Source organism: Lepidochelys kempii, chromosome 3 (assembly GCF_965140285.1).
Source record: "Lepidochelys kempii isolate rLepKem1 chromosome 3, rLepKem1.hap1, whole genome shotgun sequence".
In the NCBI taxonomy this organism is placed as follows: Eukaryota; Metazoa; Chordata; order Testudines; family Cheloniidae; genus Lepidochelys; species Lepidochelys kempii.
The window spans coordinates 146,716,581-146,737,621 of NC_136382.1; the positions used below are offsets into that span (position 1 = coordinate 146,716,581).

General features: G+C 46.2%; 1 protein-coding gene across 1 annotated transcript; it reads right to left on the reverse strand.

Annotated features, from left to right (window-relative positions):
* Nucleotides 1–476: 476 nt before the first annotated feature.
* Nucleotides 477–16,755, reverse strand: LOC140909337 (sulfotransferase 6B1). The gene is made up of 7 exons (XM_073338396.1): nucleotides 16,560–16,755; nucleotides 12,888–13,003; nucleotides 4,843–4,932; nucleotides 3,961–4,087; nucleotides 3,094–3,188; nucleotides 2,235–2,391; nucleotides 477–1,738 (listed from the first exon to the last, which is right to left on the reverse strand). Exons 1-7 carry the CDS (start codon nucleotides 16,753–16,755, stop codon nucleotides 1,608–1,610), a joined length of 912 nt encoding a protein of 303 aa, XP_073194497.1. The 3' UTR covers nucleotides 477–1,607.
* Nucleotides 16,756–21,041: the final 4,286 nt, after the last annotated feature.

Sequence of the window (21,041 nt, forward strand, 5' to 3'; positions counted from 1 at the left end):
AGGACTGAAAAATGGGTATACTGTTCCCCTATAGTCCACTAAAAAACCGTGCCCTAACCCCCCGAGCTCTGTCCCTGTCCCATACATACAGGGGAACTCAGGGCGTCCCCAGGTTCCAACAGAGCAAACAAGCCGGATTTCAAAAGGTTCCTACGTTATCCAAGGGACCGGTTCCTCACCGTCGTCCACAGTTGCTTCTCCACTATATGAGTGCGTTTCACCGTTGTGCCCTCAGGGGTCGATCAAATTGCGTCTCCTCCGAGGCCCCCAATGAACTCACCGGTGCGTGCTGGGCGTCGGTTCTCGCCGCAATCCTCGACCTCCAGGAGGGATCCGGGCAAGGCTAAATAGCAGCCTCGTCGCCCACCCAGGGACGCCAAAAGCTGTTGCCGGCACCCAGTGCCGAGAGGCTAAACAACAGCTGAGGTTGGTTCGCGACCCGGTGTGCTACACCCAATAATCACAACGGGGTGGAGAAGCAGAAAAGTTTATTTGCAGCTGCAAAAAGGTACAGGGAGAATAGAATCTCAAATCCTGCACACAGAGCAGGAAGTTACACAGGCTTTTAGACATCCTTTTTCCCAGCATACTTATCCAATAGCAAGCTGCCCTAAGTATCCATATAGCCAGCCAATCCAGTTCCCAGCTAGTTCCCTTGTTCTCATTTGTTAAACCATACATAAAGCTGCTTTATTCAGCATTGTTCTTTCATATCTGCCCTGTTCGGCCTTGCTTAGTTTCAGGCAGTCTGACTCTGCAACATATTGTTGCAGATCCTCAGCATAACTGCTGTGAGTGCCTCCAGGCGGGGGGCCAAGGACACTTGGGCCTAGTGCGAGGGGGCTTCATCGACACTCGTGGTCTTCCATCCCCTCGAGTTACCTAGTGGCCATGCCCCAGTGTCCCCAACAATGTCATCAGGCTACCACAAGGCAGAAGCACAAAGGTATATCTTAGCTGTGTCTACACTGGGACTTCGTTGGCAAAACATTTTTTTAACACCCCCTGAATGACAAAAACCGCCACCCCGAACGACAAAAGTTTTACCAACGAAAAGTGCCTGTGTGAACCTACCGACAAAGCTACTGCTGCTCGTTGTGGGTGGAATTTTTTTGTCGGCAGGAGAGCTCTCTCCTGACGACAAACAGCAGCTACATTGCGCGGCTTTTAGCAGCACGGCTATAGCGGCACAGCCGTGTTGCTAAAAGCTGCATAGTGTAGTCGTAGCATTCCATTGGATTCCACCCGGAGGGAAGAGAAGGCATGAAGGAGAAAAAATGGCCTATTGCAAAACAATTGCAAAAGTTGTTGCCATCATGGAGACAATTTACAATTGAGTCAAACATCTTGTTCTGGGCAGGCAGCAGTAGGAAAAGTGGGTTGCCTCATGTGCCACTATGCACAGGAGATTCTAAGCCTAAATAAGTCACAGATGGGCAGTATTTGGACCACTAGCCTTATTTACTGTGTCTTGGGTTTGGTTGTTTTTTGTGTGAAAATTCTTGCGTGAAAGGCTAATTATTTTAATCTCTATGTTCTCAAACAAAAGGTAGTAAAATAGATGATGTTTCTGAGTAAATGCTAATGTCATTCTGATATTCAAGGATTTAATATTTGCAGTATTTATCATATTTTAGCCTGGCTCCCAGTTTCGTTCCTGCTAAACATTCTTCAAATTTGGCATCCATTTCTTGGCTTTGAGCTTCAGTGAACAGATTCTTCCAATCTCCAACAGTACCTGCAAAAGAACAATGAAATAAACTCATAAATATTCCTGGAAGTATAAGATCACCTGTCAGGTAGCAGTAGATAACAATGAAATGCTGACACAAACAGTTGGAATGACTGAACTTATTGCCACATTTCAAATCAATATGAGGCTTCAATGTGGATGGTGTTCTTAAAATTTTAGGTTAAAGAAAACCCTTTGCACTAAATTTTACAGGTATATATGCATGCACCTTTTACAACCAAGGTATTTTCCACAGAGCTCATATTTTGAAAGAACAGCATTCAGTGCCTGAGTGATCATCTAGCTAGGGATGTCCATTTTCAGGAGAAGAAAATTCATTATCAGCTATGAATTAAATGCATTAGTTCTGCATTTGGGACCTCCTGAAATGGTCACAACAGTCATGTATCTTATCAAGCCTTTTAAATGTTAATTAGCTCCCATGACCAATTTGGATACCTGTTCTAAACTCTAGGCCTATCATCGCTCTGTATAAATGTACCTTTTCTGAAAAGGATGGGACCAAATTTTCCATGTGTTTCTTGGGATTTATTGCTCATTGATTCAAAGGTGGCATTCTCTGCAATAGACTGAATCTTCTCCTCAGGCAGAGAGAACCCCAAAAATTCAGCTATTTGTTTCACTCCTTGAGGTAAGTTCTGAAAAACAAAAATGCGATAGAGTTATGTATAAATTAAAGCAAACATGCCAGACATTTTCCCTCTATCTTGTCAAATGAATGTAGTTGATAATATTCTCATCCATACAAAGGGCAGAACATTAGAGAAATATATTCAGTTCAGCAGCAGGAGGTTGCAGGAATGGTGGTTACTTTTGATAAGATTTTGGAATGTGCCTCCCTTCCCAAATGGCAATGTGTTAAGTGAATGCTCTCAATCTTCTGCATGGATCTCTTTATTTTAGTATTAATTACTACTGATAACATTTATCTAGCCACATCAATTAGTATTGTTCTATATAAGCATTGGCATTACCTAACCCAGAGAATTTACAGTTTAAGATCCTCAAACTGCTAACATGGACATGCTTAACTTTAAGCACGTGAACAGTCTCACTGAAGTCAATGGGACCACTCTCATGCACGTGCTTAATGTTGCAGGATCAAGGCTTTCGTGCTTGAGGAGGGAGCTGGGCTGCAGAAAGAAGGGCTAGTAGCCAGTGGGAAAACAGGCTGCAACATCATATACCTGTTCTCTGCACAATAAGGTTTTGCCTGGGACAAAATGAAAACTGGATGGGACAAGATGCTTGAGAATATACTGAAGGGAGCAATTCTGTATCAGAACTGAGTACAAGACCTAATAAGTCTTTTCCATTTTTAACTTTCTACACATATTTACCTCTTTCATTTCTTCATAGGTGATGATCATGATATTCTCTTTATCCATGTGTTTGTTCCAGGCAAGAGCATAGTCAAAATATGAGCTCCAGCAGACTAAAATGAAGTTAAGGCAGACAGGTCAAAAACAGAAGATAATTTAAAGTATATTTAAATTGCCCCAAGATGAAATGTACAGGCTAACTTCAACATAGAGTCCTGGAGAGCTTAGATCGTCTAATCCTTCAGTACTCTGTTCTTAGTTCTTTTTTTTTCCTTTTTCTTTTTCTTTGGGGGGAGGAGGGGACAGATGTTATTTTGGAAGTCATTCACTCCAGACTTGACTTTTCACTTTCTTCTTCCAACTATTTTTACATAATCAAGCTATACCGTTTCTACATGACAAGTTTCAAAAAAAATCTGTTTACAACAAATTAATTCTTGAATACATTTTGTAGTAATCAGTAAGTAGCTGAGAACAAAGGGGGAGAAACTCACTCATAAATCTAGTTGTTAAGATGTGAAATCGCAAGAAGGATAATGCCTGCCAGAAAGAAAAGGAAAGCTGGAGTTTACCCTTTATGTGCTGGGGATGAAGTGGAATCCCTGTATACTGCACCATCCTGACCATTTGAATATCTCCACAGCAATGCTCCGAGTGCTGAGCATTGCTCAGGGTTGAAGAAGAGTGAAGCACCTTTGACTCCTTAGCACCAGCTCCCCTGCCCTCCCCAACCCAGATCATTAGTTTGAATCCATTTGGGATTAGTTTTTACATGATGATCACAGACTCCCTTTTTGGACTGCAGACCAAAGAAGAGTTGAGAACACTGTACTAGAGTGTTTATAAACGCCACTAAGAAACATAGCAAAGATATAATAACTGTACCTTCTCCATTCATGAACTTCTGAAAGAACTCATCCCAGGAGCTGACATTTGGAAGCCCAGGATTTTTGTTGTAGAAGTGGTAATAGGATACAGCTGCATCTTTTGGATTTCGAAGTAACACCAGTACCTTTTAAAACAGCAAAGGCACATGAGTCTTTGGTATTTTAAGGTAACCTTTGATCTCAAGGGTCCTGCATTAAAAACGTATCAGCTCTTACAGGAACTGAAATTTGGAAAGTGAGGCCCCAATCCTGCAAATTGATTTGTGTGGAGAGACCTTACACCTGCTTGGAGCCCCTATGACTTCATGGGGGTTCCATGGAGCAATAAGGGCTATCCTATACAGCTCACCTTGCAGGGCTGGGATCTAAGATTTGACCTTTGTGTGAATTACAAACAACAACCAGTAAAAACTGAATTCCACTTTTCTAGTGAAAGATGTCAGATTGTGGGATCTGAAAAAGCCAAGTAGAGAACTAGAGTTGGTCAGGAATTTTCCAGTGAAATGGTTTTCACCAGAAAATGCTGACTGGCCAAAAGTTTTCCCAGAAATTTATTCATTTCTGGTTAAAATGGGAGGGAGAGAGAGGCATACACACACACATCTCAGAATAGCCAAAATCCCAACAGTTACAGCATTAACCTGGAACATCAGAGACCCAGGTTCAAGTCCTTGCTCTCCTCAATCTGTTTTTTCACAAAAAAAATTCCACCGTTCTTGGTTACATCCCAATGCCGAACAAAACCAAATGCTGTAACCTTGAATTTTTTTGTGAAACTGAATTCCTGTTTTCCAGGCAATCCTGTAGAGAACTTTTGCCAGAGGAAAACTGGGAGTTGCTTGGAAAGTGAATAATATCAAATATTAAAATGCTCACTTACCTTTGCGTTACTCCCCAAAACAGCCTTGGGAATATTATCATAATGGAGATGTGTGGTAAAAAGACGTGGCGAAGGTAAACTTTTTATTTTCTAAATCAAAACAAAAAGTATATGTGAAAAAAAAGGAATCACAACATATCTACCTCGAATATGTTGACAATTTATAATATGTGTATGTGACATTGCACCCCATAATGTTTTATGGAAATATGCTTATGAAAGTAAATATGACATAACTAGAATATGTTTTATGCTAAATAGGCCATGTAACATATCTCTGCAAAGATTATGATCTACTGAATATATTCATCCTATTTGTATGCATGTATCGTTTTTGTTCTCGAAGTTATGAATGTTGGCTGTGTACTTGTTTGATTGTAAGTCGCCTTAGTAAGACATTTGGTCAGCTTCTTTAGAAAGGAATTTGCAAGTTAAGTGCCCAGTCAAGAAACACTTAACAGACAATGGTTCTTGGAAGACTTCAATCCACATAAGAAGTCTACCTGAGGACGTTGAAGGTAGCATGTGAACAATGGCTGCCACCTGTAAGTTCTGAGTCATGCATGGACATGTGACTTGCCCATGTGACTCCAAAACTCCATTTTGTAGCTGGTTTCCATATCGGGGAGGGTGTGTCCACCCACAAGAGAAAGTCTATTTCAACCCCTCCATTTTGTCTTCAGCTGGCTCAGGAGATAGCCCTCCACCCCCAAAGGATACCTGAAAGAAACTGGAGCAAAGGAAGGTAACAATAGCAGGGATGAGTGAATGCTGGATCCAGACTAGAAAGAGACTAGTCTGTAAAAGAAGCTTACTGGAACATCTCTGAGAGTAAGATTTCATCTGTAATCACTTTCTTCCTGTATTAGGCACAGGCTTGCGTGTTTTATTTTATTTTGTTTGGTCATTTACTTTGTTCTGTCTGTTATTACTTGGAACCACTTAAATCCTACTTTTTGTATTTAATAAAATCACTTTTTACTTATTAATTCCCCCAGAGTATGTATTAATACCTGTGGGGGCACACAGCTGTGCATATCTCTCTATCAGTGTTATAGAGGGCAAACAATTTATGAGTTTACCCTGTATAAGCTTTATATGGGGTAAAACGGATTTATTTGGTGTTTGGACCCCATTGGGATCTGGGCATCTGAGTGTTAGAGACAGGAACACTTCTTAAGCTGTTTTCAGTTACGCCTGCAGCGTTTAGGGGACGTGGTTCAGACCTGGGTCTGGGTTTGCAGCAGGCTAGCATGTCTGGCTCAAACCAGGCAGGACACGCAAGTCCTAAGCTGCCATGGGAACCAGGCTCTTGGGTAGTGTCAGCACATCAGTTGGCAGTCCCAAAGGGATTTCTGTGATCCAGTCTGTCACAGTGTAAATTTGATCTAAACATCTATTTTGCATGGAAAGAATTTTTATTGGTAATTGTTAAATTGTAGTCTCTCTTCTTGGTTCTTCTCATCCTTCATAATGTCATCTAGATGGCATTGTTATTAAAGCCTAGTTTCTGCAGAATTCTATCATTTTTAGCAGATTTCAAAATTGTCACAAGGCAGGTGGCATACGTAGGCCAGATAGTTAAAAAAAGAAAGCTGTTTGCATTGTTCTTGCTCTTAATTCATTATAATTATAAAGGCGAGCTTTTGTGCCATTTTATGTGGCAATATTTAGGCCCAAAGCAACAGAAAAAGAACATGCACCGGTGGCTGCCGCTGCAGAAAACACACACGTAAACACAGAGGGACTCCACACCCTCCTGTGCACTGTAGAGCAGAGTTCCAGGGTAGATCATGGAAGAGATAAGCATGAGCAGTGAATTTTCTCATGTACTAAACTGGAGAACAACAGGCTATATTGGCTACTCCCTTGTATCTTGTAATAGCCACTGCTTTTCCTGCTGTACACCAGTTCCTCCTGTTTAGGGATTTTCCCTTAGGCCTTGTCTACACTGGCAAGTTTCTGCGGAGTAAAGCAGCTTTCTGCGCTGTAACTCCCGAGGTGCACGCACGGCCACGCCACTGGGTGTGCAGAAACTGTGCAGTTGCAGCGCTGCAAAAAAACCACCCTGACAAGAGGTGTAGAGCTTTCTGCACCCGGGCTACAGCGCCACGGCGCCAGTGTAGACCTCCTGGTCGATTACGTGCTGTGACTGGCCTCCGGGAGGTGTCCCACGATGCCTGTCCTCACCTCTCTGGTCTTCGGTTTGAACTTGACTGCCCTGCCCTCAGGTGACCAAGCATCATCCCCACCTCGTAAATTCCTTGGGAATTCTGAAAGTCCCCTTCCTGTTTGCTCGGTGACGCCTGCAGTGGTCTCAGCGCATCTCTCCAGGTGACCATGCAGCTCCACGCACCAGGTGATCTCTTGCTTGGAGCAATGTCGAGCTGCTGGACCTCATCGGCATTTGGGGAGAGGAGGCTGTCCAGTCCCAGCTGCGCTCCAGCTGTAGGAATTATGATACCTACGGACAGATTTCACGATGCATGACAGAAAGGGGCCATGACCAGGACACACTACAATGCAGGGTCAAAGTGCAGGAACTGTGGAACGCAGGGTCAAAGTGCAGGAGCTGTGGAGGGGGAGGGAGACCCAGAGGCAGAGGACAACTCGGAGGTCAGAGATGCATGCAGCCTGGAGCTCTTCTCTACCCCACAGGAGGTTAGCCAGTCACAGCTGTCGGATCTTGGCAAAGTGCAAACAGGAGAGGAGGCCCCTGGTAAGTGGATTTGATTTTGGGAATCGCTGAAGTGAGTTGTTGGGGGCAGAAGGGTTGCAGAAAGCAGGTTTGCATCTGTATGATGTGCATACCACCAAATGCCTAGTCTGAGCGGCGGAACAGGGTGTTGATTGACTCCCTCACTTCACCGGAATCTGCCTCAGAGATCTCATGGAGATACTGGGCAATCCACTGCCACAGGTTCTTTGGCAGAGCTGCTTGATTTCTTGCCCCATTAAGGGTAACTTTCCCGCGCCACTCTGCCATCACTAGGATGGGGGGGACGGATCATTGCCACACACAGGCGAGCCACATAAGGGCCAGGGCGGAAGCCGCAGTCTTGGAGAAGACCCTCCCTTGATTCCCTTCTAACCCTCAGCAGCGAGATATCTTCCATAACAAACACAGCCTGTGGAAAATGTGGGGATAGTAATGATTATAAGGCCCCCCCATACAGTGCTGGTTCTCCCCAAGAGCCACATGTCCAGTGTACAGTACAGTTCTGGAACACTGATTTCCCCTGCCCCTACAGTTACTCACCATTTTGGGGGTTGTGGCTCATGTGTGCTTGCCTGGGGTCAGCCAGTTAGTGACAGGTATGTGAACTGTGGCTGGGTTTTAAATCAGTGGTCTGTGTGTTGCTTCTGTAAAATGTTACATTTTGGCTTCACAGATATGACCTTGGGAGCCCAGCCTCCCTGTTTGTTATCACCGGCTAAAAGGCTGCACAGAATTAGAAAGCAGCCCTGAAGAACTACAGAGGACTTTCTGCATGAGGTCATGATGCATTCTGCAGCCGAAACACAAGAATTGAAGGAGTGGAGGGACAGTGAGAAGAGGGACTGAAAGGAGAACGTGGAGCTCCAGAACGAAGCTACGGAGTGGCTATTAAACGTTATGGAGCGCCAAGCGGACACACTCTAGGCATTACTAGCACTGCAAACTGAGCAGCTCCTCGCTCACCCTCCCCTGCAGCCACTGTCACAAAACCCTTTCCCATGCACCCCCCCAACCCAGACACCGCCAACACACTCTTATCAACCTCCTGGCTCAAGTCTGTACCCGCTGCATTCCACTCCTGCCCCGCCACAGTCCAGCCCTCCGGACTCCCAGTACCCACTGCACTCAACACTCGTCCCTCTTGAGTTTAGCCCTACTGAAGTACAGTACCCGCTGCACTGTACTCCAAAGGAGAAGGTTGGATATGATACCTGGACATACCCAAATCTTTAACAATCCTGGGACCCTCCCTTCCCCCAGCCCCCACAGTGCTGATGTGTTTTTTTGTTTGTCTCTCTCCTCCGGTTGTTTTTTAATAAGATAATTGTTTTGGTGTGAAAGCAATCTTTATTCCATTAATTGAAAGCAAAGAGAGCCCCACAAAAGAACAGGCAGTTTCCTTACACTTTCATTGTGCATCGTCTGCACCAATCACAATCACCTCCTGGCATTACAAGAACTGCACTCCTGAGCATAGCAACAAATCTTAGTGGCTTTCAGCTTCAAATTGCTCCCTCAAGGCATCCCTGATCCTATGGACCCATGCTGCGCCCCTCTAATAGCCCTGGTCTCTGACTGTTCAAATTCAGCCTCCAGGCACTGAGCCTTAGTGGTCCAGCCCTGTGTCAAGCTTTCACCCTTCTCTTCACAAATACTATAGCGCGTACAGCACGCAGCTATAAGCATAGGAATATTGTCATCGGCCAGGTACAGCCTCCCATAGAGGCAGCGCCAGCGGGCCTTTAAATGGCCAAAAGCATACTTAACAGTCATTCTGCACTTGCTCAGCCTGTTGTTGAACCGCTCCTTGCTGCTGTCCAGGTGTCCCATGTATGGCTTCATAGGCCACAGCATTAAGGGGTAGGCGGGGTCTCCCAGGATCACAGTGGGCATTTTGACTTCCCCTACGGTGATCTTCTGGTCTGGGGATAAAGTCCCTGCTTGCAGCTTCCTGAATAGGCCAGTGTTCCGAAAGGTGTATATGTCATGCGTTAAGATCCGTGAAACACCCACGGTGATCCACAAGCACCTGAAGAACCATAGAGAAATACCCCTTCCGATAAATGTACTCAGTGGCTAGTTGGTCTTGTGCCAGAATTGGAATATGCGTGCCATCTGTCGCCCCTCTGCAGTTCGGGAAGTCCATTTGTGCAAAGCCATCCACAATGTTATGCATGTTGCCCAGAGTCACAGTCTTGTGGAGCAGGATGTGGTTAATGGCCCTGCACACTTCTGTCAACCTGAGTCCAACTGTTGACTTTCCCACTCCGAACTGGTTAGTGACCAATTGGTAGCAGTCTGGAATAGCCGACTTACACAGTGCACTCGCCACGCGCTTCTCCAACAGCAGGGCAGCGCTCATTCTTGTATCCTTGCACCACAGGGCTGGTGTGAGTTCATCACACAGTCCCAAGAATGTGGCTTTCCTCAACCGAAAGTTCTGCAGCCACTGCTCATCATCTGAAACGTGCAGGATGATCCCACCACTCAGTGCTTGTTTCCCGAGCCCAAAAGCAGCATTCCACTGTGGTCAGCACCTCCGTGAATGCCACAAGCAATCTCGTGTCATAGTTACTACGCGTGGTGAGATCAATGTCAGATTCCTCTTGCCTTTGTAGTTTAAGGAATAACTCCACTGCCGCTCATGACGTGTTGGTCAGAGCGAGCAGCATATTGGTCAACAGTGCGGGATCCATTCCTGCAGACCGAAGAGGCAGGGCACGCAGTACACAAACCTTTGAAAGATGGCGCCAAATGCAGACGGAAGCACAGGGATTGCTGGGATGCGAAGCAATGCATCACAGGGCATTGGGAGAGGACCCAGGATGCCCCGCGACCCCCTCCGCCTTCCCACAACTCTTAGTAGCAGAAGAGATGCTCTGTGGGATAGCTGCCCAGAGTGCACCGCTCCGAATACCACTGCAAGTGCCACAAGTGTGAACACACTGTTACGCAAGCAGCTGACAGTGTGAACACACAACAGCAGTTTCTCGTCAATGCTCTCTAAGCGGCGCTGAAACTGCCGGCACAGTAACTCTGCCAGCATAGACGTACCCTTAGTCCTGCAACACTGTCTCAGATTTTACCCAGGTTTTGCTCCATTGCTGTCAGCCCATATGATCTCTTAACTGAGGTTCTTAAATAGTTTCAAACGGTAATTAATTAAGTCTCACAGCACCTCTGTGACAAAAATAAATAATATCTCTGTTTTACAAATGAGGCAACTGATAGAGGAGAGATGAAATGTCTCGCCTGAAGCCAGACACAGGTCTCCTAACTCTGTCTCCCAATCTTGTGCATTACTTATAAAACCACATAAAGAAAAGTAACAGTCCATCAGGTGTTACTACTCATGGTTTGCAATTATAACATATAGACACACACACAGCCATATACACTGTTAGAGTCACACATTCCCCTGACCTTGCAAAGATGTAGGGCTTGGCTACACTTGCAAGTTAGAGTGCATTATATCGGCCCCAGGCATCCTAATTTCTGAGGTGTCCACAGGGCCATCCCTAGCCATTTTGGTGCCCTACGCAGGCCCCCCTCACCCCTCACTCCACTTCCTGCCACCCGGTGAGTACAGGGCAGTCAGGCCCGACCCCACACTTATGGGGTGGCGGGAAGTGGAGTGACCCGGCCCCAGCCCACTCTGCTCTGCTCCCTGGGCTCCCAGCCTTGCGGCCCGGGGGGGAACAGCCCCGCAGCACGCACCGGCAGTGTGGCTGGGAGCCAGCGGAGCGGAGCAGGCTGTGGCCGGGTCGCTCTACTTATTGCCGCTGGTAAGTGCGGGCCCGACTCCTTGCAGTCCTCAGGGGAGTGGGGAGGGGGCTGGGGTGGAGCAGGGGCAGGGGCTTTGGGGAAGGGGTGGAGTGGGGGCGGGGCTGGGGCAGAGCAGGAGTGGGAAGAAGCCAGGCGGAGCAGAGGAGGAGGCCATGGGGAAGAGGCGGAGCAGGGCCTGGAGCAGCACGCAGCTGCTTAGGTCACCAGGAAATTTAGTGCCCCAAATCTGCTGGTGCCCTAAGCAGCTGCGTACGTTGCTTATGGGTAGGGACGGCCCTGGGTGTCCACACTGGCAAGGCACTTAGAGCGCCTGGACTCTGCAGCTGGAGCGCTCCTGGCAATCCACCTCCACGAGAAGCATAAAGCTTGCTGAGAGACGTGTTGCATTACTGCACGGGGATTGGCCTCCGGAAACATCTCATAATCCCCTGAAGTCAAGTGGCCACTCTTCTCATTGTTTTGAACTCTGGAAGGTTGGTTTTTTATGAGAGTATCCAGTTTTGAGAGCTCATTCTTAATCTTTCCCTGTTTGCTGTAGAGGATGTTGATCAGGTGGTTCCGCAGTTTCTTTGAGAGGGTGTGGCACAAGCTGTCAGCATAGTCTGTGTGGTATGTAGCTTGTAATGGCTGCAGGCAAGCGGATATCCCCTTTCAAAGCTCCATTTCTGACAGCCGGCATGTTTATCTTCTCCGGGACACAAAGCAAACCATTACTGTGGAATGCCACTGCTGCCCAGGCACGTGTGTGTGAGAAAGAGGTGGGGGGTGGGGGGGTCTGCTGCCATCTGAACTTACAGGACAGCATGCTGACACACACTGCCCCCCAAAACACACTGTCTCTCCCCCGACATACACACAACACAAGTGTCACACTCCACTCCACCCCCTCCTCCATTTGAAAAGCACGCTGCAGCCACTTACACATTGGGATAGCTACCACAATGCACTGCTCTCGGTGGCGTTGCAAGAGCTACTAATGTGGCCACACCACTGGGCTTGCAGCTGATTGTGTAAACACACGGCAGCGTTTTCCCTGCTGCGGTCTCCAAAGGCCGGTTTAACTCCCAGCACTCTGCATCTGCAAGTGTAGCCAAGCCCTTAGGCATAGGCTCGACTTCACTTTGGAAAAGTCACACCTTAAACTAGGATGGATAGAAATCAGAAATAATCAGCTAATGACTTCATTAACCTTTTCTTCTCAAAAGATTTTTAAAATATTGCACTCAAAATTGACACTAAGGATTGGAAATTCTAATACAGCAGTAGGAGGTCCAGATTAGAGTTAAAATTAATTTCTGTTCTTTTAGTACACAAAAGTCAATTTCATTTCAAATCACACTTGTTTGCCCGTGTTTTAATCTTTTATAACATGTTCCCACATACAAAAAGTAATTGAGAGAATTAACTTCAAATTACTTGATATGGAAGTGTATACCCACTCTGTAAAGTGTTTTGTACTTATATGAGATACTGTAAAATATAGACATTTAAAAAAATACTAGATGCTAAAAATAAACTTCCTGAATTAGTCCATGCTGACCTGAAATTTTTCTGGAACTCCAAATTCAAGAATTTGTAAATGCTTTATTCGTGGTACCTCCTTCCTTAGAACTGCAGATGTCAAGTCATTTAAAATGTGTTCAATCCAATTAGTTCCTGAAACATAAAATAACTGTTAGAAGGAGCCAAGCAGGAATTTCAGAACTGTAGCCTGTTAAATATCTAGCATAACTTTCTAAAGAGTCAGTATACTAGTCCTCCATATACCTTGTAGGTGTTCCATTATATAGCTTGTAACAGTTGTAGGTACACAATTTTCAGACAGAAGTGTGATTTTTACATTGAGTGTGTCTCTTTAATGCAACATTGGGGGCGAGACTGAAATCCTGTGCTTTGGCAATTACAAGTTAAGTTGTATATCCCCCGCACAACTGTACTTTATTTACATTGCCTATGTGTATATAATGGCAACCCTTGTAAGCACTTTAAGGCTGCTGCTTCTGCTATGTACAGCTTGTGAACACAGTGTAAGGATATGCCTACACTGCAATAAAAAACCCATGGCACCAATAGCCTGGGTCAACTGAATCTCACAGCCTGGGTCAACTGAGTCAGGCTCGTGGTACTAAAAATAGCAGTGTAGACATCTGGGTTCAGGGGAGCCTGGGCTTTGAAATCCCACAGTGGGGGAAGAAGGTGTCAGAGCCCAGGCTCCAGCCCAAGCACAAATGTCTACACTGCTATTTTTAGCTCCGTGTCCCAAGTCCTGTAAGCCTGAATCAATTGACCTGGGCTCTGAGACTTGGTGCAGTGGTTCTTTTATTGCCGTGCAGTAACTCAGATCTTGTTGCTACACAGAATCTCCTTCATGTAGGAGGAGATCTTTGCTGCAAGACTGAAGAACAGAGAAGTGAAGATAAGGTTTCCCTGCAACATCCTCAAACTGCCACCTGCTCTTTCTCTATTCCCCAGTCAGCTCAGTTACTACACATATGCTTCCTTTTGGGTTGGCAGGGAAGAGTAGAGCACAGGCTGTGCTCAGGAGTAACTATCTGTGGCAAAAAAAGAGTATTACTGGGAGAGGAATGCCTTTGTCCAACAATCACACGATCCCTGCAAGGGTACTATCATGAGTCTGGGAGAGCCGAGTTCGAGTTCCTTCTTCTCATCAGGAAGAGGAGGAATTCATCTGGGAATCTTCCATATCCCAGGTGAGTATCCTAAACACTAGGCTAAAGGTTCATAGATTCCAAGGCCAGAAGGGATCATTGTGATCATCTAGTCTGATCTCCTGTATAACACAGGCCATAAACATCCCCCAAAGAATTCCTAGAACATATCTTTTAGAAAAACATAATCCGTCCCCTTCCCCCCCAAGTCATTTTGTGCAATTAGGCTGCCTCTGAGGACACCTAATGGATCAGGCCCTACAGATGAGATAGCTGGGACAGTGCCTATCTGCCTCTGGCTTGAGGATCATGATGGGCTTAGGTGTGAGGTAGGCATCTGGGTGCCTCCCAGAGGCATCAGTGTATTTGCCCAGAGGAAGAAACATAGGTGTCTGGGAGACTTTTACAGCAAAAATGGAGGTGGTGAGTAAATTTAGTTTGTCTATAGCATAGGCAGCAGCTGAACTGGGGATTTGTAAATTGGAATGGTGCCTAAAGCTAGGACTTTGGTACCTAAGTCTGGAGTTTGTGCATCTACATTCCTTTGTGGATCTGGGCCAAACAGACACCAGCCTAAATATTACCAAGTGTTCTGAAAAAATCATCAGTCTTGGGCTAAGAACAGCTTCGATAAGGGTATTGAATGGCATGTTGTCATAACCATACAGCTACGGGTAGCCTAGAATTCCTCCTTACCTGGAAGGGATTAAGAAGCTCAGATAGCCTGGTTGGCACCTGACCAAGAGGACCAATGCGGAAAGGAGATACTTTCAAATCTTGGGAGGGGGGAAGGTTTTCTTTGTGCTCTTTGTTTTGTGTGGTTGTTCTCTCTTGGGACTGAGAGGGGCTAGACAGAAATCCATCTTCTCCAACCCATCCCAATCCAAGCCTCCAATATTGCAACCGGTAGAGGTAAACCAAGCAAGGCGGATTAGTTTATCTTTTGTTTTTCTTGTGAATTTTCCCTGTGCTAAGAGGGAGGTTTATTCCTGTTTTCTGTAACTTTAAGGTTTTGCCCAGAGGGGGATCCTCTGTGTTTTGAATCTGAATACCCTGTAAAGTATTTTCCAAACTGATTTTACAGAGATGATTTTTACCTTTCTTTTTCTTTTTTTTAATAAAATCCTTCTTTTAAGAACCTGACAGATTTTTCCATTGTTCCAAGACCCAGGGGCTTGGGTCTTTGATCATTTTGTAACCAATTGGTTAGGATATTATTCTCAAGCCTCCCAAGGAAAGGGGGTGTAAGCGCTTGGGGGATTGCTGGGAGAAGAGGAACTCCAAGTGGTCCTTTTCCCTGGTTCTTTGTTAAATCACTTGGTGGTCGCAGCGTTACTGAAACCCAAGGTACAGTGGAGAATTTGTGCCTGGGGAGTTTTTAACCTAAGCTAGTAGAAATAAGCTTAGGGGGTCTTTCATGCGAGTCATACATTTCCACCAGAGCCTGGCTGCTGGAGCCCTGGGGTAGCGGCGGTGGGGCTCCAGTGGCTATTTAAAGGGCCCACGCTCGGAAGGGGCCCTGGCTGCTCTTCTGCTCCCCGCTCTCTCCTATGGGGGCAGAAGCTTGGTGCTGCCTTCTCCCGGGGTTCTGTCCTGCTGCTGCAGGGCAGGCTTCGCTGGCAGCCCAGCTCCCCCCTCCCCCGCCTCTTCCCCCAGTGTGCTGCGTTCCCCCTCCCCCACTCACTCTCTCTCCCTGCTGCTGATAAGCTGTTTGCTGGCATGAAGAAGCAGAGAAGAGGTGGGGGCGGGGCCTTGGGGAAGGGCATGGAAGGGGGCATACCCCCTCCAGCCCCCTGCCGTGAGCCGCTCAGGGCAGGGAGCTGGGAGCAACCCCAGCCCACACCCCCAGCCCTCTTCCCTGTCTCCTGCACCTCCCTCACACCCTCATGACCCCAGCCCTCTGCCCTGACTCCTGCACCCTCCCACACCCCATGCCCTGACTCCTGCACCCCCCCACATCCCCACCCTGAGCTCCAAACGGGAGCTCCTGCACCCTCCCCCACCTGTGTCTGAACTGTCTTGTCTGTGTCTGTTCTAAACTAGTGATGGGGTCCGTGCCTCTTTATACCGGTGTACAGCTCTAAGCCTGCCATTAGTGTGTTATTAACAAAGTTTCGGGGCAGTTCAGATTCTGTTCTGGCTCTGAATTCTGTGGACTGACCCCCATCTCTTCACCATATATATGAAGGTATAATGCTACATAGGCACAAAAAGGCAGAATTACAGCAACTATAGGAATCAAAAGCTTAAAATTTCCTGACACTTGTATATTTAAGCTCACCATAATCTTGCATGATTCTTTGTATTTAAGTTATTACAGCCAGCAGCATGTCTATCGCTGCTAGATTAAACACACATCTGAAATTACGGAGGAGGAAAACACATGGCTCACAAGCACACTGTTTCCCTGTGACAACAGAGGATTTACTACTGCATGTAGCATTTGAATTTCAGTGCTTTTCTGCATTCTTAGAAAATGATCACATATATTTGACATCTAAGCACTTTTCTTTCAATTTTGCACCAAAAAAATCCAGACTTACCGCATTTAGGATAAGCAGCTAGGAACACATCATCTTTTCTAACTTCCATGGTGTCCAATGCTTGGAAGGTCTCAGCGCAACACAACGTACTAGGGTATAGAACCCCCTTGTACGTGATCAGCAGCTCCTCAGTTTTTTTCCCTTCAGCTGCATCAAGAACTGCATCTATTTCCCTAGCAAAGCTGCTCATAGCCATGGTTGGAGTTTGCTTTGCCTTTTGCCAGACTCTGCCCTTAAACCATGTCTCTAGTTTTCTTTGGGAGGAGAGGGAGGAGGAGGCTGATAAGGAACTCTTCCATATGAACTCACTGGCTTCTCTGCTGCCTCACCCTGTTTCTCTTGTCCAATAAGGGAAAGCCAAACTAAAAGAAGTGTTGACTTACAGGCTCCTGGTGTGAACTCTTCGTCATGAACTGTAATGGATTTCAGCCAGTGTTGAGCATTACATTTAACTTGCGCTTTCCTTTGGTATGAATTGTCATGGGAGAAACTTCTAGTGGGATAAGGGTGAGAAACAAATTGTGCTTGTTCAGCCCCTCAGCCTCCATGTGGAATGGAATACTCTTCCACCTAACCCACTGGCTGTTAAGTTTCCACCAAAGGTAAAGACAGATTTCAGAGTAGCAGCCGTGTTAGTCTGTATTCACAAAAAGAACAGGAGGACTTGTGGCACCTTAGAGACTAACAAATTTCTTTGAGCATAAGCTTTTATTTTGAGCATAAGCTGTAGTTCAAGTACTCCTGTTCTTTTTACCTAAGGTAAAGGTATCTGTTAAGCACCCTGGGGAGTTGCTGATGTAGAATCATGCTGCTGTTTGTGTGCGAACTAGAAGTTGTAAAACTGGATGAGTCGCCACAATGACAGGAAAGAGAGAGGACTAAAGGGAGATGGGTTAACTGCTTCTCAGGCTTACAGTGGTTTTAAAACAGAGAGACTGGGATCTCTTCAGAGTAAAGATTGTCTCTAACTTTTTCGTCTAAGCCTAATACTGATAGCCAAGTTAGGGTTTTAGGTAAAACCAAAAAGACAGCCTTCACTGTAAAGGCTGGATACCCCAGTATCTAATACACCTCTACCCCGATATAACTCTGTGCTTGGGAGCCAAAAAATCTTACCGCGTTATGGGTGAAACCGTGTTATATCGAACTTGCTTTGATCCACCGGAGCACGCAGCCCCACCCCCCCAAGGCACTGCTTTACCGCGTTATATCCGAATTCGTGTTATATCGGGTCGCATTATATCAAGGTAGAGGTGTATTAACCTTCCACAAAAGAATCTGTCACTGTCCACAGTGGACTCAACAGAATCCAATCAAGCCCCTTCACCAGTATTCTTCAGAGACACCACACTGCAGATACAGGTCAGAAATCAATTTTACTATGTCCAGTTGTGATATACCATGGCACAATCCAGACTAGTGGGGGTTGTGTCATCCCTGCCCTGCAATTTTGGGTGCCGTATGACGCCTTGCTGTAGCAGCTCCTACGTGGGCCACTCACAGTCTCCCAGCATGCAAGCCACACCTTGAGTGTCTGCATGTAACCGCAGCCTGCTAGCTACACTGGGCTCTCACCAGTATCGGTTAGTGCTTAATTTGTGCCGGGGCTGAGCTCCGGCGCCTCTGGACTTGGCAGTTCATAGCCCCATCGCCTCTGGACTTACCGCATCAGTTCTTTTGTGCGCACAAGAGATGCAAGCAGCAGCGCAACCCTCCGCCTCCACGTCACTCAGCTGCCAGAGGAATGTCCGTGGAGCATTGCACGGCTGCTTGCATGATGCGTGAGCCCCAGCACCTCTACCATTACAAGTTAAGCAGTGGTTTTGGTTATATTGCAGGGAGATCCCAACACACCACCAGCCCTGTATCTTCCCCCAGAAATGTATGTCCCATACTGCCCAGCCCTTTCCTGGACCGTACAAATATATTAAATCCATTACACCTTTAATAGAATAACATGCCAACTCCTTACCTTAAATAGCTACCCAGACACTTCAACTTAAAGACACTGCGTAAGGGTCAACAGTAAAACAAGTTTATTAACTACAAAGAGATGTATTTTAAGTGAGTTCAAGTAATAAGGCATAAAAGTCAGAAATGGTTAGAAGAAAAATAAAAATTTAAAACACGTACTAATATCTACTTAAGACACTATTTTAGTTGCAAAGCAAACTTTCTCACCACATGCTTTAGCAGATTACTGACCAGACTATCAGGTCAAGACTCCTTCCCCTGAGTCCAACAGCTGTTTCCTTTTGTCGTCTCAGGTGCAGAGAATGAGATTCACAGGGGAAGCAAGAGAAGTGCCTGGGATTGTTTGTCTGTCGTTTTTATAGCAAGTAGTGGGGGTTTGCCCATTAGTAAGTGGAGAATAAATAAGGATGATAACAAAGGCAAAGATGAATTTAGAGTTGGTAACTTGACTGAGATTTTCCAGACTTTCTGCAGATCAGGGTTTTCTAAGCTGCAATATACTCGAGATCAGTGGTTCTCAACTGGGGTCCACAGACCCCCTGGGGGGTCCGTGAGCCCTTTCAGGGGGGCTGTGGAGCCCCGTGGCTGAAACCTGGAGCCCCAACCCCCAGCACTTCCGCAAATAGAAGTAAATCTATGCCTATGCCCAAGGGTCCCCCCGCCGGCCCGGAACCCTGAGTCCCCCTCCTGCCCCCACTGGGCCCTGGTGTTTTTACACTATGCTGAGGGGGGCCTCAGCAAGAAAAAGGTTGAGAACCCCTGCTCTAAATACTGACTTTCAAACTTTATTTTTAGGTAACTAGAGTCTTGTAAATTAGTGGTCTATTTACAATTTTAACATAAACAAGGTTTGCATTTCTTCCCAGCTCTCTGCAACAGCAATCAGCTTTTCAGAATGACTGAAAAATTCCCTGCATGGCCTTCAGAACAAAGATCTGAAACTGGCTATCAATGCCCAGAGATCACAGCTATTAAAATAGAACAAGCACTTTTAAAATAAAACCTTACCAGTGTCACTCTCTGCTCCCCCATCCCACAGACAATCCCCACCTCTATACATATTATTGTAGGCTCTTGCCCACCACCTACCCTCCCCTTTCACTCTCTTCTACCTGAAGACCGCTTCTTTCTCCTTGCTCTGCAGATGGTCTCCCTCCCCCACCCAGCCCCCATCACTTCCTCTTTGGTGGGTTGCTCGCAGCTCATCCTTCCTCCCCCACTACTTCACCTACCGCTTCCCAACCAATCACCGGGGCTCTCACTCCACGAGCCTCTCTTTCCTCTTCCCAAGGGGTCTCCAGCTTCCTTCCTCCTCTGGATCTGTAGACAGTGTGAAAAAGCCAGAGCTAGGCAGAGAGATCTCCGGATTTACATGGATGTCTACATTCTAGTAGTTGTGCATTTTGTCCCAACAAAATTATGTGCTGCAACACAAATATGTGATACAACACAGAAGGTTATGCAGCATATTTTAATCCAGTGAGGATACTAGAATTACATTGTGCACAGTGATACAAGAAGGTTTAATGTAGTTAAATACAGCATGCACACAGCACAAAACATACTCAAATATTTGATATCTTCACAGCCCCAGCACATACAGAAACCAAGCCATAAGGAAAAAGCTACAATCAATGAAGTAAAGATCTCAAATCAAATTAAATATTCCACCAGCAGAGGGCAGATCAGCAATCATGATTGTGGATCTAGGGTTCTAGGCCCATCATTAGAAAAACTAAGCTGCATGGTGATGACACGAATATTGCTACCGGCCTACACTCCTGCTGGACTGACTCTGGGATTGGAGGACCAACCTTTATTTCAATTAACCCCATCGCTTTTGGCTTGTGATGCTTGAGGGGGGAAGAATGTGGATTTCATTATATCCTCTCTTTTTGTCTCGGATGTGTTATTCAACATTAGTAAGGACGGCAGACCTGTTTTATTTGCATTATTTTTTTTTTTTGGTACCTGGAATAACATTGCTTTTCTATTTCCCCCCAGGACCAAGAAATGATAGTGGTTTGGGTTCAGTAAGCCAATGTCCCTCCAGGTTTGTCAAGACACTCATTCAAAAGACTAAGTATAGTCAAGTAGAATAGTCTCCACAATGCAAGCCTGGAACTCATGTCCTTACCTGTTTAAATCTACAGCATGTTCATTATCACCACCCTCAACAATAGCCATGAAATTATTATCATCCTCCAGCATGAGCTCCTCATTCAATTAGGGTATGTCTACACGGCAAAGAAAAACCCACAGCTGGCTGACTTGGACTTACAGGGCTCAGAACACAGACCCCGACTTTTCAAAGTGCTGAGGGGTGTTCGACCCCCCAGCTCCGCTCCAGGCCCTGCCCACACTCCACCCCTTCCCCCAAGACCCCACCCAGACCCCGCCTCTTCCTGTCCCCACTCCACCCCTGCCCCACCTCTTCCCACCCAGCCCTGCCTCCTCCCCCAAGCATACTGCATCCTTGCTCCTCCCCCTCCCTTCCAATCTCTTGCA